The 17,648-nt window shown below is 44.7% G+C and overlaps 1 protein-coding gene and 1 long non-coding RNA gene across 2 annotated transcripts in view; one reads left to right on the top strand and one right to left on the bottom strand.

Annotated features, from left to right (window-relative positions):
• Nucleotides 1-12,526, top strand: part of LOC143903406 (uncharacterized) — a 274,617-nt gene extending 262,091 nt beyond the window's left edge. Inside the window, exon 4 of the long non-coding RNA XR_013258712.1 lies at nucleotides 11,282-12,526. This is a non-coding gene — a long non-coding RNA (uncharacterized LOC143903406). The remainder of the gene's footprint in view (nucleotides 1-11,281) is intronic.
• On the bottom strand, nucleotides 558-13,920 carry LOC143903402 (uncharacterized). Its single transcript, XM_077416960.1, has 4 exons — nucleotides 12,534-13,920; nucleotides 7,248-7,560; nucleotides 3,889-3,966; nucleotides 558-3,358 (listed from the first exon to the last, which is right to left on the bottom strand). The coding sequence occupies exons 2-4, from the start codon at nucleotides 7,404-7,406 to the stop codon at nucleotides 2,291-2,293; spliced, it is 1,305 nt and encodes a 434-aa protein (XP_077273086.1). The 5' UTR covers nucleotides 7,407-7,560; nucleotides 12,534-13,920; the 3' UTR covers nucleotides 558-2,290.
• Between the last annotated feature and the right edge of the window lie 3,728 nt (nucleotides 13,921-17,648).

The raw sequence follows: 17,648 nt of genomic DNA, 5'->3' as shown, positions 1-17,648 counted from the left end.
GTCGCTCGCACGCGCTTGTTTCCCTCGCCGTCTTCTACGAAGTCCTTTTTTTTTGCGCGCGAACGTCGAGCGGTGCTCCGGCTGACCCGGTCAAAGGACCTTAGGGGGAGAAACCTTACGATCGATATACTCGTGTGTTTATTGCTGAACTTTTAAGAAAATTTATTGTCCGGCGTTTTTCGACGTCCTCGACTCCGGGACGCGGGAAATCGCATCATTCTTCCCGAGGTGTCGCGTCGCGTCGCGTCGGCGTGAAACTATCGAGAAAACGTGTTTTGCGTAGTATATCAAGGCGGACAAATTTATTGCTAGATAAATAACATCGCGGATACGATGATACGCGTCTACGCGCGCACGTTATAATATTATACACGCGCGCGCGTGTTCGATAGCGCGCGGCGCGAACGTGCGGAATGTGAAAGACGCGCGAGGGGACGAAAGTAATCGAATACCGTCTCGCGTTAGGAACGTAGCGGAGATCGTGGGTGAGGGGGGAGGGGGATCGATGAGCGGTGGAGGGATATTAATGAACGGCGATCTCAAAGGTGTCACACACATTCAGGTATACAATATTCTTTATTTCATTTTTCGTACTCTCCACTCGGACACTCAAACGGTGCCCAATAACCTCGCACGCGTATCGTCCGATCGTTGGCTACCGCACTTCCCGCGTATCTCTCTCCTCTTTTCTCTCTTTTCTTTCTTTTTTTTTGTACTTGAGCGCAACTGCGGATCCCACTGCGGACGATCGGCACGATCAGAGCGTTTCGGAACACGATTCCCCCCGCGCTTGGGCTCGATATGATCCCTGTTCTCGTCCCGACAAGACTGTCGAAAAATATACATAAGTTACGTACTAAGAGCACTTGGAATTCGCAGAATCACAATTTATCCGGCGCCCGAATCATCGTCGTCCGATCATCTCGCGCATCGCCGTCGATTTCTTTTTTTTTTTTTTTTTTGCGCGAATCGACGCGAACGCTCGGATCGGATCGAACGGCGTCCGGGCCTCGGAACACTTTGCCGAACGATTCGTCGGCTGCGCGAAGCACTCACTGGCCATCCCGCCGTGCGTTGTCGCCACGCCACGCACAGCAAACGGTTACATATATCTCGTTTAACGTTAAACTATCACCGGCGGTTCTTTTTCTCAAACGCCGTTATTTTTTAAGGCACCGCTTCGAGCTGGTGCTTACGACATGCGCGATTCGTGATTCGTGGATTCCCGTGGATTCGTGATCCAGCAGTGGAAATTCGTCGGTTTGCCCGAATGTGTGAACCCTTCCACACGATTCGCGATTCGTAGCCTCGTTCGTTCGCATAGCGCAGCTTCTATACACGAACGACTACGAATGAATTGATTCGTAGTGTTTCGCGCCCTTTCGACTTTGTCGATATACCGGTCCGCGCTGGCGAATTCAGCGCGTGAATGATGAATGACGAATGCAAACGCGACGAATATACCCGTCCACATATATGCACGAAACTCCAATACGAATGGCGGAATCGCGAGTCGCGCATAGTCTGACGCCATCAGCTTCGGTAAGGCACGATGCGTCCGTCGTACGTTTTCTCCGACGAAAGAGAATGTATCGCGAGCCGATATATTCTCCGGTCGCTTCGTCAATGTGCACCTGCCGTCGGGGTATACGATCGGGCAAAAGGGACTTGTGTGTCGGCTAATACCGAGCGGCTTGAGCAATTTTCATCGATCGGACGATCGCCGATCGTAAAGCCGTTTATGCCGGCTGGCTACGCGCGGCACTTCTTCTTCTTCAGCGTAGGCCGACCGCGCTCTCTCCCCCACCTCTTCTTCCTTCCTTCTGCTTTTCCCACTCGTGTCGTTCCAACGTAATCGTATTCGGCTACTCCTCTTTTCCCCCCTGAGTCGCCTTCTCGTTTCTTGCGCCGAGGCACCTTTGACACCCGGCCGTGCTTCTCGCTCGCCGCGTTATTACGATGTAACTGTACCTTCTTTCACCCTCTCTCCGCATATATCTCGTGTGATTCGCGCGTTCTTCTCCATTCTCATCTTCACCGTACCTTTCTTTGCCTCCTTCTTCCACTTCTTCCTCCGTCTCACGTTATTTTCCCATCCGTCCGTTCTTCTCTTCCTTTTCTTCCACCGCGGGAAGGGGCTTCGATCGTCACCTTCCTCCTCGACAAATTGCTCTCGGCGACACTGCTCCATTATCCACGCGGATTCGGAGCCGGCACCGGTAATGATCCTTCCCGATCGAATCAAGTTCGATTGGCTGAGCACTTAGCGAGCACCATTTGGCATCCGAGGTCATGTCTTCCGGGTGAGGTCCAAGGGCGGTCCGGTGTCCTGTTGAAGCTCATTCTCCTCGCTGTTGCTCGACTTCTCCTCCTCTTCCTCCTCCATGCTGCCAGCGTCCACGTCCTGTCCGTCCGTCCGTGTGTCCTTCATGCTGAGGTCCATCGGCTCCTCCTGTTCCGGCCCGAGGGATCGCAAGAACGTCAGACTCTTGTCGTACGCGACCTCTGTCGAGCCCGCTCTCGGACATCGGTCTCGTTCGGCGGGGTCGCGGTCGATCTCGCGGCACTCACGATTCTCCTCGCTTCTCTTCGTCGGCGACGGAGTCGATCGCGGGCTGACGCTCTCGCTGGACGAGCTCGACAGGCTGGTCGCCATCTGCGGTGGGCCCACTTGATTCACGTAAGGTACGATAAAGCGTTGCTGGAACGGGAAAAACGGCGCGTTCAGCAGCTGCATGTGCGTGAGCGCTGGATGAAACAACGGCGGGCCCCGCCACATGGGAAACCTCGAAACCTCGGGCCTGAGCATCTCGTGCGGGGCCCTCGGGAGATCGGCCGGCCTCAGAATCGCTTCCTGGCTGGTTCTCGGCGGGATGTCGGGTGATCTTAGCTGCACCGGAATATCCGGCGGCCTGAGCGCGCCGTCCTCCCTCTTGGGCAACCGATCCGGATGGTGATGGTGGTGCAGGTGATGATGGTAACTGTTCGCCGTGGTGGTCGCCGTGGTGACGATGCCGACGATGCTACTCGCGCTGGTGTTACTGGTGTTCTCGGTATTGTTGTTATTGTTGTTATTCGCGGCGTCTAACGAGCCGAACGCCTTCTCGTACGCGGACTTGGGATCTTTAATCAGGCGATTTTGCGCCTGCTGGGACTGCTCCTGCAGTAGGCAGTGTATCTTGAACCAATTGGAGCGCCGGCCGTAACGCGAGCCGGACTTGGACATGCCCACCATCAGGCATTTCCGCAAGCGGCATGCCTTGCAGGCGGTGCGATTTTTCTTGTTGATCACGCAGACGCCGCCGTTCTTGCATTCGGAAATGCTACCCAGATTGTTGTAGGTGCGCCCGAAGAAGGACTATGCAACAGAAAGCGAAATGGGCGCGCATTGGTCAGTCGCGATCGATTAACGATTTGCACTTTCGCTTTATTAGACACCAGGCGTACGGGAGAAACGCGCATTGAAATAAGCGTTTAGCTACCTTCGTTAGTAAAGCTAAATCGTCAACAGTGAAAGTGTCGCGAGTTTCAACTAGAAATGCGCGTACAATTCACGAAGTACAATTAAGCCTTTGAACAACAGCCTGCAGATCCAATTAGTAACAATTTTTAATTTGATAATAAATTGCCATCGTCTGATTTTACCGAGATATCCTCGCACCATCGCCGAATGATGATAAAAAATTACATCTCCGACATGTTCTTTGTTTCTTTGCGATTCTACGCGATTTACGTAATTTTCGGCGCAAGTGTCTCGCGTCGCGAGAAACGCGTAACGATCGCAAGTCCTTCCTTTATCTTGTTTTTTTCTTCCTTCGTTTTATTACCAGAGAACAATGATACGGATCATGAATAGCCGTGGAAGAATGGCGACGCGAAGATACTGACCTTGCAGCCTTCGCACGTGAAGGCCCCGAAGTGAAAACCCGCGGCCGGCTCTCCGCAAACCCTGCAGAGCTGATTCATCTGCAACAAAAAGATGCGACATGTGGTTACGCTCGGGACCTGAGGACGTTCAGTATGTGCCCGACGATCGCGCCTGATCCCCGTACAATATCTGCCAATCACGGAAGGGTTTCTCGATCTAATGCACGCTCTCGAAACGCAAGATCGGAACAACGAGGAGCACTGTGATAGGATACGGCCGAAGCTTTCTATTTTCGATACAAGGTATCACAAGGTATCAGAAATCATAATCGAAAAAAAAGAGCAAAATGATTTAATAAATATCTTTTTTTACACCTCGATTTTTGAACGAATAACATCTAAAATTACCAAAATGTATTCTTTCCAGTATTTTCTTTTAATATATAAATAACCCTCAAGAGCGATATTTTTATCAATTTACTTGCATGTGTAAAATATCTTCTTCAATGTCGATTAAAGCGAGTCACGAAATTGAATCAAGTTCTTGTCTGAATAGACATTATAGATTTTATCTGATATATCGTAAACTAACATATAAAATGCTTGTAAGATATTGTCTATGATCCAATTTACGCATACAAAACGAATTACAGAAATCTATGTGTGTGATAATATTTTCAAATCGTTAGATCAATTCCATTATCTGTATATATTATGTTCAAAACTGACCAGCGAATCTATATTATTTCCTCACGGTATACTTTACGGTAATTTTTCATTACTTTACATTAAAGATAAAGTGACAATTCATTTATCGAAAAAAGAAATTTATTTCTCTGGCTTTTTTTCACAATCGATTGCGATCTGAGGTCATCCAGAGGATTCTCGGATACGATCTCGCATTAATATCCTCTACAATCCGACTACAATCTGTTGTCGAACAGTGCGAAGTGCGATCGCGGCCGATCCGCGCGCGTATTGTAGCCGCCAATCAGCGCGAGCGCGCATCTGCTCCGCGTGAAGGATCCTCGACGGTGACGTCGCGCGGGAGAGAAGGACTTCTTTCTCTTCGTTCGCGCGAGGATCAGCGAGGGGTCTATTCTCTCGCCGCGAGAAATCGCCTTCCTATTAAAACCTAGTTAGCCAGTCATTACTAGACCGCACAGCTCCCTCGCGGCCTGGAGGCGCTCGGCTCGTCGCGAGAAAGGCGCGGAGCGACGAGAACACGCGAATTGTGCGAGGATGCGACTCTGTTCGCGCGGATCTGATTCCCACACGAAAAGAGTGCGCGCTAAAGTAACGGCCGCCGCTCTGTCGTAACACGCGACGAGAAATTGATCGCTCGCGTTTACGCGAGTGGGAATCGTCGGGGACGATCGAAACGCGCGCGCGCGCTCGCTCGAAATCCTCTTCGCCCGTCGCGCGGGCGTCGCGCGCGGCCAGATGGGACGACGTCGCTCGCGGTCATTTATAACTTTCACAAGTAAATTTTACGATTCATTAATATTTCGGTTTGTTGCGCGATTTGCACGGATGGTGAACAGCCACGCTTAATGATGCCTCTCCGGATTCGGTGTCGAGAACGCATGTATATTAACGCGGGATAACGGCAGCTCGCGCGAGTTTATATCGCGTCGGATCGAACGGATTTAGGCACCGCGTTCATCGTACACGGAATTTGATTACAAAACGATTACGCGAGCGAGCACTTGCGGTGAGGTTTTCGCGCGACCTAAATTCGTCAATCTATTTCGAGGGAAAGGAAGTATATTTCGACGTAACGACTCCAACAAATTGCCACATCGATGCCGGTAAACGCCGCGTGATATACCTACCGCGCGGAAATACGATCGGTTTTTTTTCCGTGCGTTTCGCGGGATAAAAATTAATCGGCAGCCTCTCCGCAAATATCCCGGCTGACGGAGATTTCTGCCGATCGGCGCGAACGCTGAAACGCAGACTAGAGGCTGTGGCGCGCGGGTATTCGAAAACGAATTTCGATCTCATTAACCTGGGAACGTATGCGCGCGGTACGGGCTGATGACTTCTCGCGGAAATGACGGCGAGGAGCAGCGACGTGCAGGCCGAGGTAGGAGGCAAAAAAGGTTAAACGTCCAACAGATGACGCGGCTATGTCACCTCGGTTCTAATCCCCGCAGCCACAGACCGCCACACATCGGGACGCCGGACGGGACTAAATAACGCGCTGCTCTCCTCCCGGTCCGTGCCGCTTCTTCTCCGCATTTTGCGGATAATCTGCATCGCTACGGGAACGGTCAGCATCCGTTTGAATCCTTCGCGTCGCCCACCCACGTCCCACACACGAGAATCATCTCATTAAGTGCCCGTCACGAGCGACGCTGAATGAAGAGGAGAACGTGCCGATATTATGTTATGATGGTCTTTTTACGTCGCGTACGACACGTTTCTCCTCTCTTTCGGGGGTTCCCATCGTTCCCTCGATTCCGTTATTTCCAGGCCTCTCGGTTAGCGATTTAGAATAATCCGGCCTCGTGTAAATACCAATCGACCCGTTGAGCGATTAACGATGACGAGCGTAAACTCGCGCGATTTCTATGTGTTTCCAACCCGATCAGTTCGCGAAAGACACTGCAATTTAATTGAAACGCGAGACCCGCAATTAAGCACACTAAATGCCACAGAAATACCATATTTGAATAATAAGAAAGACCGTAATTTATAGTAAATGCCACCTGACACGTGAATCTCTCTCGTTCGACGATTAACCTTACGACATTATTAATATAAATATTACAAATATTCAAGTTTTTTTTCGTCATTCTATTATAAGTGAATACACAGCTATAAAAAGTACTATAAGCAAGTGCCCGCATTAATATTATGTACCGTATGAAAACGTATAGACGTCATGACGTATACTATTTTTTTTTAGGTTTTGTATATATCAAATTGCATATTGTACTCCGAGAAGAATACTGTCACGACTCAAAAAATTTGACTTTGAGTTAGCCCATAAAAAGTATGTCTAAAATGTGACGTGCTATATAATGTCACAAGCCTATTATACAAAATCCGCTGCACAAGGCAGAAATGTCATTATTCTTTCAAAGTTTATGTCGAGATTTCCAGAATGAATGGTGTCACAATAAGTGAATTGACAAGTGAATCACAACAGATTTCTTCAAGAAATAGTATACAAGTTTCATTATCACAAAATATCATAACTGTAATTGCATTGCTTAAGTTATCTCACAACTAAAAAAAATTGAATTAAATTTGTTTTTTCTCTCTCTTGAAAATTGTGAATTTTTAAGTTGTGACAGTATTCTTCTTTGGGATGCGATATGTCAAAAATATATTAACGATATATTGATCGAGAAAAAAAAAATAAGACTCACCACGTCGGTGTTGGCCGCTGCCGATGTGATCGTCGACGTAGGCGTCCACCACCCTGGGGTGGCGGATGTCGCGTTGGCGATAATACCAACACCCGTCGCAACCGAGATGGATCCGCTCCCTACCAATCCTGCCGGTCCCGACAGATCGCCCACATCCATTCGACACGTTTTAATCCCTCGATGTCAGCCGTCCTGGCCTGTGACCCGACCTACCCTCTTTCCGTTTGATGCAGCGAGCCAACATTTTGTTACACCTCACGCGTGCCGCCGCGCTTATCGCTGAAACGTTCACGCGCGGCGCCTGACTTCCGGTCTGATAAAGAAGAAAAAAGACGAACAAATAATTCTCGAGAATAACTCGATAACATCTAGTGTCGCTTGTTAGTGATGATAATAACTACTTCCTCCAAACAAGCTTCGAATATTTTATCTATTACTGTTGCTCACCATGTGTATGTTCGAGATCATAATATCTTATTCGAATTCGACGATTCATTCGCTATATAATACACCATACAAGGTATTTGCGTCCTGCAGGAATGCCACCTCCCAGCGACGGAACACCCAAATGTACGCTAACGGCGTACATATCTCCCACTATCAAAGCGGTATTTTTACAGCGAACGAGCGCTCAAGGTAGCGTATATCAGCGCGTTGTATAATAATTATTCCAGAATACGAGCGGGCGGATCGCGGACGCAGAAACGAGAGAGACAGAGAAAGAGCGCGGTCCACCGAAATCGGCCGAACGTTCTCCCCGAGATCCCGGGTTCGGTATCGCTCGAGATAACATGTCGTGTTTACAACGGTGTAACGCCATTACCAATGTTAACGCAGGCCGCCCTGCGAGAGACGCATAAATACGAGAGCTAATTACTGCCACGTATTAATTTTCGACCCGCGCACCACGTGGAAACTCAACCGGCGCGTGTAAACCGTGCACACACTTCTGATTACCGATGTTTAATTTCAATTCGTCGAAAAAAAACTCGCCTCGGCCGCGCAACTCGAGATGGAACGGCATAAGTAAATGTCATAAATACGTCGTGGAAAGTAATGTATTCGCGTCCGTTGCACAAAATAATTCGAAAAGTAAATCTCCGTGCTCCGGGTTTTTCAGGAATAATCGCGACGCGGTAGCCCGGAAAATTAATCCAGTTCCAAGATGCGATTTGAAAGTAAACGTTAATTGAGGATACCGAGAATTTCCCGGTCGATCACAAAGCCACGATTAGGAACGCGGTAATTGGCGCCGCCGCGTTGAGTTAATCTACGCGATCTACGGAATAATATTGACATATAATTGCAACACGATCGCGTTATATATGCGGGAATCTATAGCAGTAAAGATTATACACGAGATTTCTAGTATTCATGGGTTATAATTGAAGCACGCCAATTGCGTTAAGTTCTACGAGTTTATTAAGTTTAAACTGTAACGCGCGTTATAAGCTGCGATGGCATATGTTAAGGATAATTGCTGTATTTACTCCAGAACATTAATGGACCTTAACGGATAAGTATCCACCAGCTGACGAAGCTTTATTTATCCAAAACTCTATCGATTCGCAATAATTTGAGGCTATTTAAAGTGTAATCGTCTTAGTACAATGTTGAAACAATAGAGATTCTTCTTTATTTTCGCTTCCAGTAATAATTCGTAGCAAAAATGACTTTTGAGCATCCAATAACTACATATCCTACAGTTGCTATACCGACTCTATTTTGAAGTATTTGGAAACACACACACATTTCTTTATGTAACACGTGCATGGAAAGTGGCCCATTGCGCACGCTACGCGTACGTGATAGACCACTTTTCACGCACTTGCAACATAAAATAGGGTGTGCAAGACGTGCGTAAAGATGAAAATTCCCGGGTGCGGAGTTGCAATTCGAGTTGACGCACGAGCCGAAGGCGAGTGCGGTCATCGCACCCGGGAATTTTCATCTTACAGCACTTGTTGCACAAATAACTATTTCCTAACGCGAGCGGGAAATGGGTCGCTTTTCGCGCTTGTTTTGAGTGAGCAAAACGATCCATTTCGCAACGATGACGTAAGCGTTGAGAAATGGAGCCATTTCTTAACTGTGGAGAAATAAAATTGTAAAACAAGCGCGAAAAGCGGCCTGTTTCACGCTCTTGTTAAGAAAAATAGTATGAACAACTCGTGGGAAGAAGAGTGGTCGAGCCTAAATAAGTGTGATGGTCGACCAATTTCACACTCATTCAGAATCGACCACTTTGCCCACTAGTTGTACAATATATATACTAATAAGAATAGCTTGTTCCCAGGATGTGATCAATAACAATTCGGCACTTAACTAACGAGAAATTATTGTTTAAATACTTCATCAGTACAGTACATCAACAGTACATTTACAACAGTACATTTACAAAACTACCTTTGCGTGATCTCGAGAAGAGGGAAATAATTGCTGTATGGTGTAGAAACGATATGACGTGTACTTTAATTTAAAAAATCGTCGCAATATGACTAAACGATCGTTTTCGCGAGCGATCGGACGAGCGCGTTGCTCCCGCGCACGCGTATTATTAAAATAAAATCGGCGTAATCGGCCGCCTCCGTGACAAAGAGGAGACACACCGCCGCCGCCGCCGCCGCGGCCATCGATAAATTTTATTGCGCTCCTCTCATCTTTCCGCGCTGACTAATGACAAATTAATTAACAGCCGTACATGCCCGCGGAAGACCGGTTCCGTTGAATACATCGTCGCCTCGCGCCGCGCTCCGGCTCCGATAAATCCTTGTTTTCACGGATTAACGCGCGCGCGCGGCGGTAGCGCAATTGTAACGCGGCGATAAACACGATCGTTCGCGGGAGTTACGGCGACGATGACAGCAATGACGACGGCGACTGACTATCGGGTGCCATCAAGATTTTTCCTATTTGCGTTTTTGAGCCACGTTCACGAGCGTGTATTTCATTAGCCGCGACGCCGAAGGACATTCGTTTCCTCACGTTTCGCGCTTGCGACTATTACCGGCGCACACCGTCATCGCCGATATGTTTCAGCTGTCATCGTGCGATTCCACGTTTCTCGATATTTACGCGTATCGCGGCACCATCCTTGAAGAATCGGGAGAAGGAAAAATCGCGTTTCTTCTTCGTGCGAGACAAACGTAAGCGCGAGCGCGCGCGCGCGGTACCCTCCCGCTCGTTCGGTAATCTGTGAAATAATTAGGGTATTAAAGCGTAATTAGCGGCGCGCCGGTGAGAGATAATAGCGCCGCATGGCACTCATGGAGATGTTAAATCTTCGCCGCAACGGCGATCGACGAGCTTTGACATTTGACGTTACGGAACAATGTTCCGCTCTGCGTCGCATTAGTGCTGGTCTACAACCTTGCTTTAAAGAGTATTTAAGCTCTAAGCCGTAAGAAATTGACCAATCACAGTGGAATATGAGGAAAATACTCGACTGTGATTGGTCAATTTTTTACGGCTTAGAGCTTAAATACCCTCTAAAGCAAGGTTGTAGACCAGCACTTAAAACGCATTCCGTTGCGGGTCGAAGTGCGCCCGATCGAAACTGAGAATCTCGAATTAATTATCTTACCGGTATCCAATACGATATACAAAAGCTTAAATATATTTTCCATACTCCAAAATATCCCGCTATTTGCCGGGGCACGTGGCATCTAATTAATCCGTGAAATATCGTGCGCCGATTTATTAAAAATATTTTTCGAGGCACGCAAATTTATTTCGCGATATAATGCCGATTTCTAACGGTTCCTCGTGACGATTCCGTTGCCGATTTGTTGACTCTCTTATCGATTCCTCCAGTTTTGCGAAAGCCACCGCCACTCCTATTTTGCTATTAATAATTCGATTGTCCGACAATAATTTTTCTCCATCTGACAAAGATTTGTGTTCATGATCAACTTGCCTCTACTCATCTTCGTAATAATAATGATTAAAGATGAGATACATTCGTGCGTCAATGACATCATCCATATACATTGTGTATATATATATATACTCTTTCTTTTCCTTTTTTTTTACAGTTTCTTCTTTTCGCCGGGATGAACATCTCGATCGCAATGGCAACCAATGAGTGACAAGCGGACTGCAGCTTTAATGAACCGGTTATAAGCGGCACGTACGTCACACGGATATCACAGCACTGGCTGCAGACAGTTGGAATTGTTGCGCGCCCCCTCCCTTCTCCCTAAGCTGTGACAAATTAATCGTAACTGACCCGCGAGGTCTGAATCGATTTTTTTCGTATAACGGCACCAGTTGCTGGCTTGTCAAATTGTTCGCAATCGTGTACGTTATTAATCGCGAGCACTGAGATCGACCCACATAAGTTACCGCGAACTTATGGCTATAAAGTACAGTATTTATATCGTGGATATAAAATTTTTAATTGAAAATCTTCTGCGACACAGATTATCATCGTTTTAAAAGCTTCCGTGTCTGAATGCCGAAAAGCGTCGGACTTATTTCTAAGATTTAGCCGATATGTTAAGTACGCAGATTATAATTCGATTTCAACGCGAGAGATTAATTGAGGATGAGGTAACAGGTATTTGATAAATGAAATAATGGAAGATTGCAATTTTGTATCAGAGATATCGTTACGTTCTTGATCGAGACGGCTAGATAAATGATCGTGCTATCGTCATCTGACGCTATGTCAAACTTGCCACAAGAATATAACGTCACGATTATTAATTGCTACTCAGTAAATATGAGAGAGACACGGGTGTTCACGTTATATCAAAATGGTAACCGAGCGAAAAGATAAACTTTAATCTCGCACGACACCTGAAATTTTCTCGCGCGATTGTGTGAAATATCACTGGAATCTTGATTCTGTCATTCAAATGACAATCCAACTAATGTAACTCACTCGATAAGTCATCGGACATATTTGCTTTTAATAAATTTAAAAAAGCAGAGAAGCGGTACCGTTTAAGAATATTGAATAATATGTAGAATAATAAAAAATAAGAATGCATAAGGAATGAAGCATATAGGCGGATCTGCGAAAAGTTTCTTAAGCTCTTTCGCAAAAAATCGATAATTGATCGATCTCTCATAAAATATTTCTTATAAAGTTATAAGCTTTCTTCTATTTTTATTCCATTAAATCATTATAATAACAAATATGCGAGAAAAGAGGAGAAGGGGACAGATTGTACAGTTTTACTTTTACGAGTTTTAGATCCTCATCCATTCTTTTCAGAAAACAGGATAACTGAGCTCAAATTGACAATTTTAAACCTACTGTATATATGTCAATATACATACCTACGCGATGTTTTCCACACGTGCGTTTATTCCTCTTCCTCTCGATATACACTTCCGTATCAAACCCTTCCCCAATTATCCGCACCGTCCGCGTCGCACCTACGGACGCATGTCAGTCCGCCGTGACAGCACACGTCATTGCCTTATCCAGCACAGAAAGCACACATTCGACACACGCTCTTCATCCACGCACTGTGTTGTCAAACAGTACGTGATCGTTCTGTTGTTATACGGTAACGTCGCGATTACACCAAACCCGATATTCATCTATATATAATATACGATACACACTGGTGTCGAAAATATCCTCCGGCAGAGAGAAGAAACGCGGATCATCCGTCGGGAAGACTCACAGTACGAGGATATCGCCTTCCGCGCGGATCACAGTAGCCGAGTGTCCTTCCGATATCTCCTCGAGATCACTGCGCGCGCGATGCTCCTGCCGGAGCATGCTGGAGAACCACCACCGATCGATCGCGATGCTCGATCGCGCTCGGGACTATTATACGTCGCGCGACTTTTCGACGGTTTCCGTCTGACAAAAGGAGACGGACGGACAGATAAAACGGATGAGAGGAACTGGGAGGAAGCGCGCACGGGATGATACGACGAGAACGAGGAAGAAGAGGAAACGGTTGTCGTAGCTGGCTGGCTGCGGCTGGCTGGACCGCCGGCCGGCTCGGGGCGTGCGCTCGTGTAGCACGTGGCCGCGAGACTGAGTATCCCTACCTCAGGCACCTTCGTCAGTCCGTTTGTCTGCCTCGTCCTTATCTCACCTAGCCAGCCGAGAAAGACTACCGCGGCCTTCTCGCGACTATACTCGCTCCGTCGTCCTCCTCGCTCCTCGCCGGCCCGATCTCTCTCGCGCCGCCGTCCTTCCCGCTGCCGTTCTCTCGCTTCTTCTATCTGTCTATCTCTTCCGATTTTCCCCCATCTTTTTCTCCTTCTCCCTCTCGATCTCCGCCTCGCCGCAGCATCCGTCTCTCCGCGCCGCGCGCCGCGTTCGAGGCAACACGGACGGTCCAGCTGTTTCCCTCTCGCTCGTTCGCGCGCTCGTTCCTCTCCGTCATTCCAGCTGTTCGTTTCTTGTACTTTGTCCCTCCGCCGTCTATCCGCCTTGCATTCGTCTCTCTTCCCCACCATCCAGCTACAACCTGCTTCTCTCTCTCTCTCTCTCTCTCTCTCTCTCTCTCTCTCTCTCTCTCTCTCTCTCTCTCTCTCTCTCTCTCTCGCTCTCTCTCTCTCTCTCTCTCTCTCTCTTCCCCCTGGTCCCATACAACCGCTCTCCTTCTCGTCCAGCGGTATTTTATGCAGATTTGCGGCACAGAATTCCGTTTCGCTCTACAATGCCGTGATTCTCTCGAAAAATCATGGGATCATCCGTGGGCTTGAATTCGCGTTCGCGGAAGACGTGAAAACGTCGATTTATCGCCATCGCGAACAACGAGAAAAAGAGAAAAGAATCGATTGCACGATGACAAATCGAGAACTTAGAATACTCATTATCACGTTATCGCTCTAATAACATAATCTCAAGACAGTCGAGTAAGTGGTATCGGTCATCGAAAACGGAGTAAATCGAAAACGAATGCAATTGATTGTGATATTTGCATTTCATTGAACTGATATATAGTATTTTTCGAGGACTTGTAAGTCGAAAAGCAAAAGTGAATTTCGGGCATAATTTTAGACATCGTTAATGTTCTATTAATCTCTTTAAGATTATAATCATGTGACGCACGATATCTAGTATATAATCTTCGAAATAATAATAACTTGCGATAACTCCAGTAAATAACTGCCTCAAAATAGAGAGAACTTCCAAAAATAGCATTAAGAAAAATAATAAAATTTTAATTATAGCATGTACATATTCTAGATTCCATTTATATTGTTTTCTTAAACTGAACTAGATGATTTTATAATTTGTATTTATCACGATACAAAGTCAACTTTACCGTAACAAACTCATTCTATCTCTTACATAATACCGAGAAAATTATTTTATCAATTTGTGATGATCATTCCCAATCTCGTCCTACAAGCTCAAAATAAGAATGTTACCAATTCAAGGTAATTTGTTTTCTACATTGTTTTATACATTCTCAGTGAAATAATCGGAATCACGGTCTCTCGGATCAAATCGAGGAACGTGTGAGTTATGTTGCGGAAATTGCGTTGACGCAGTAAAACAAGGCGCGATGCAACATTAAACGGTGATTCGTGTAACTATAGCAGTCAGCCATCTCGTAAATGTAATCGAGGAAAACACTATCACATCGTATATGCTTTATTGCTTGCGCATTTTTTCTACACTACTACACCCAGCCGACCTACAGGTGTGGCTCGTGGCTCTGAGTAAACGTAGATCAGATCACTATCGCGGCAGCGCACTTAAATTTGCAAATGTTCGCGCTACAATTACAAACATTATGAGATGCTGCAATTGTAACGAGTTTAACTGTCTTTTATTTTGTAAATCATATAAAATAAAGAATCCTACATTGAAAAAAATTTATTATTTGCAAGAAAATAGAATTCTTTAAATTTAGTTTCCTTAATTCAAAAAAATATTAGAAAGATTTGAGAAAATATTTTAAACTCAGGAAAATGTTTTCTTAAATCTACTCAATACTTCTTTAAATTAAGGAAACTAAATTCAAAGAAATATATAATATATATTTTTTTTTCTTGCAAATAATAGATTTATTTGAAAGATATGAACAGATATGAGTGCATAGATGTATCAAGAGACACGGTAGTGACTTTTGCGCCAAGTACACGCGAAGCGAGATCGCACCGTGACTCTTTTACGCAAACACACGGGAGTTGTGAGTTGCGAGTATACCCAAGATTTTTATAATACACTGAACATTGCCATTGGAGAGGTGTAAATAAGATCTAAAGAACAGAAATATATGCTTGCTGGGATTGTTTCCATGTTTCTCTACTTTTCCTTCTCCCCGCCAACTACACAATTAGACAAGAAAAGCGTCTTAACACAAGCATCCCTATCCTTTACATCTTCCCTATAGCTCTTCAATAGGAATGCTTAGTCTATGTATGAGTGCAATCAGTCTCTTGTTGTAATTTAAAACAATATAAAATAATGAAATCTGCGATTCTTCTCCCGACTCATCGACAGATTTTTTTGTCGCGTTAGCAAGCTAACGTCAACTTGCTAATAGAATTACGTGAAATAATCCGATAGAGTATTTAATCTGTGTATCGATTAAAATAATTACACGTTAATAATGGAAAGATGTGAATATTTGACAGTAAATTCGGTCGCCTGCATTACTTCATGAAAATGCAAAAGCAAAAGGTCAGCACTTGAACCGATAAAATGCTCAATGTATATATATTCTGTTAAAAATATATGATAATGTTTTATCAATCGGGGATGTTTTATATCACGTTTATATTGTATTATTATTAAAGAATTTCGAATGCTGGATTCGCTACAAGATGAAATAAGAACGAATGCGAGACGTGCTACGTGCTCTTCTTCCAGTGATTTCAATGCTTGATTGCATCGGTGGTGATTTCAATACGCGTATAGTAAGGCAAGTTGCTCTCTCATAGAATCCTTTGTTACTTTCTAAGAAACAAACGCGTTTTTTTTTTCAAATAATAGAAATTGGGCTGTCGCGTTCATATTCGGTAAACAGTATAAACATATTCGGTATTTTGCTGACTATTTAGTCATCCGAATACCAACACTCGATCAAATAATTGCAACGACTATTGACTGCAACAATGATTACTATCGTCGAAAAAACAATAACTTTTCATAATAATAATAGCTTATTTTTTTGTTTTTCAGTTTTGCGATGTCTCGCTATTTTATTTGAAACATATTCTCCCTCCCTTCCTCCCTCCCTCCCTCCCTCGCGCCCTCCTTCCCTCTCTCTCGATTTCGCACCGATCGATTGTGAAATTCATATATATACTTACAAAGGACATGAACAAATTAACGATGCGATCTGCGGAAGGAATCAGCGGAGAAATTATCCGCGAGATACATGAACTTTCGTTTCATTGTCGTGTCAACCGCATCGCAATATTCGCAATTCCCGATCTTCGCGGCGCAGTCGTTTGTCCTGCTTCGTCTTAAGACGAGACAAATCACGCACACCGTTCTCTATCGCCGTTGCCGCGCAGAATAATGCCGGCGAGGGTTCCGTTGCAGAGTAGGAGGTACCTGATCGGCGACCAATAGTAAGAGCCGCCACCTACGAAGTAATAAAAATTAATTTATCACACGGATCACCGCCTACGCCATTGCTCCGTTCGCGCACGATTCCGCAGCATCCCGCGGATAGCGCCACTTGTCGGGTGTTTCGTTCACGCGTCAACATCTCCCTCGGCACAGAGTTTGATATCTTTGGACAAAAATTAATTAAATTTATTATGTAAAGACATTTATTCGTAATAATGATAACAATCGTTAATAATGTTCTTAAAAGTTATACCTAATTATTTAAGAATTAAGAGATTATATGTATGTACATGATAATTACGTATTTCATTTGTATATCATAGAAAATGAATATTATATAGATATATGTATACTCCGACAATTTTTTTAAGGAGATTAAAGATTTGTCTTAACTCTTTGCAATTCTATGTATCGAGTTAACGTAATGACTTGCGGTAGTAATTTTTGCATAATTTTCCAAGTATTCGCAGTATATGATTTTAATTAGCAAATTATAATTTTAGCATCCACGCATAAATTGCTCAAAATAATAAGCATTCTTTGATTTATATTAAATCCGCCGATTAAATTAAAATCGAAACGATTTGATGTTTGTTCACTTTTAAGAAATAATTTTGACTGCAAAGGATTAAAGCAAAGTGATGAAAATACAGTCCTATAGATGGCAGCAAGCTCCAGTTAAGATTTCGGATCCGTCAATAATCTTGTCGAAATTACTTTTGTCTCGATTGATATTTAAGAGTCTTTCGCGTTATTTACGCTATATAAATATTATGGAATACAAACCAATATCAACACACTTAATTGTTAAATATTTTTTAATTATCATTAAACGAAAATGACCGGTTATCAGTTCAAGACAATCATCTTAATTGATTATTAAATTGATTATT

Source organism: Temnothorax americanus, unplaced genomic scaffold (assembly GCF_048541705.1).
Source record: "Temnothorax americanus isolate GAGA-0224 unplaced genomic scaffold, ASM4854170v1 Scaffold46, whole genome shotgun sequence".
Lineage (NCBI taxonomy): Eukaryota > Metazoa > Arthropoda > Insecta > Hymenoptera > Formicidae > Temnothorax > Temnothorax americanus.
The sequence above is the reverse complement of the archived record's forward strand: the minus strand, read 5'-3'. Positions and strand labels throughout refer to the sequence as shown.

Bases quoted from the DNA above. Each gene is read 5' to 3' on its own strand.
- LOC143903402 (XM_077416960.1), bottom strand. From the start codon at position 7,406: ATGGATGTGGGCGATCTGTCGGGACCGGCAGGATTGGTAGGGAGCGGA. The intron at 3,967-7,247 runs GTGAGTCTTATT...TTTTTGTTGCAG, and splicing joins CAGCGGCCAACACCGACGTG to ATGAATCAGCTCTGCAGGGT. The intron at 3,359-3,888 runs GTCAGTATCTTC...TCTGTTGCATAG, and splicing joins TCACGTGCGAAGGCTGCAAG to TCCTTCTTCGGGCGCACCTA.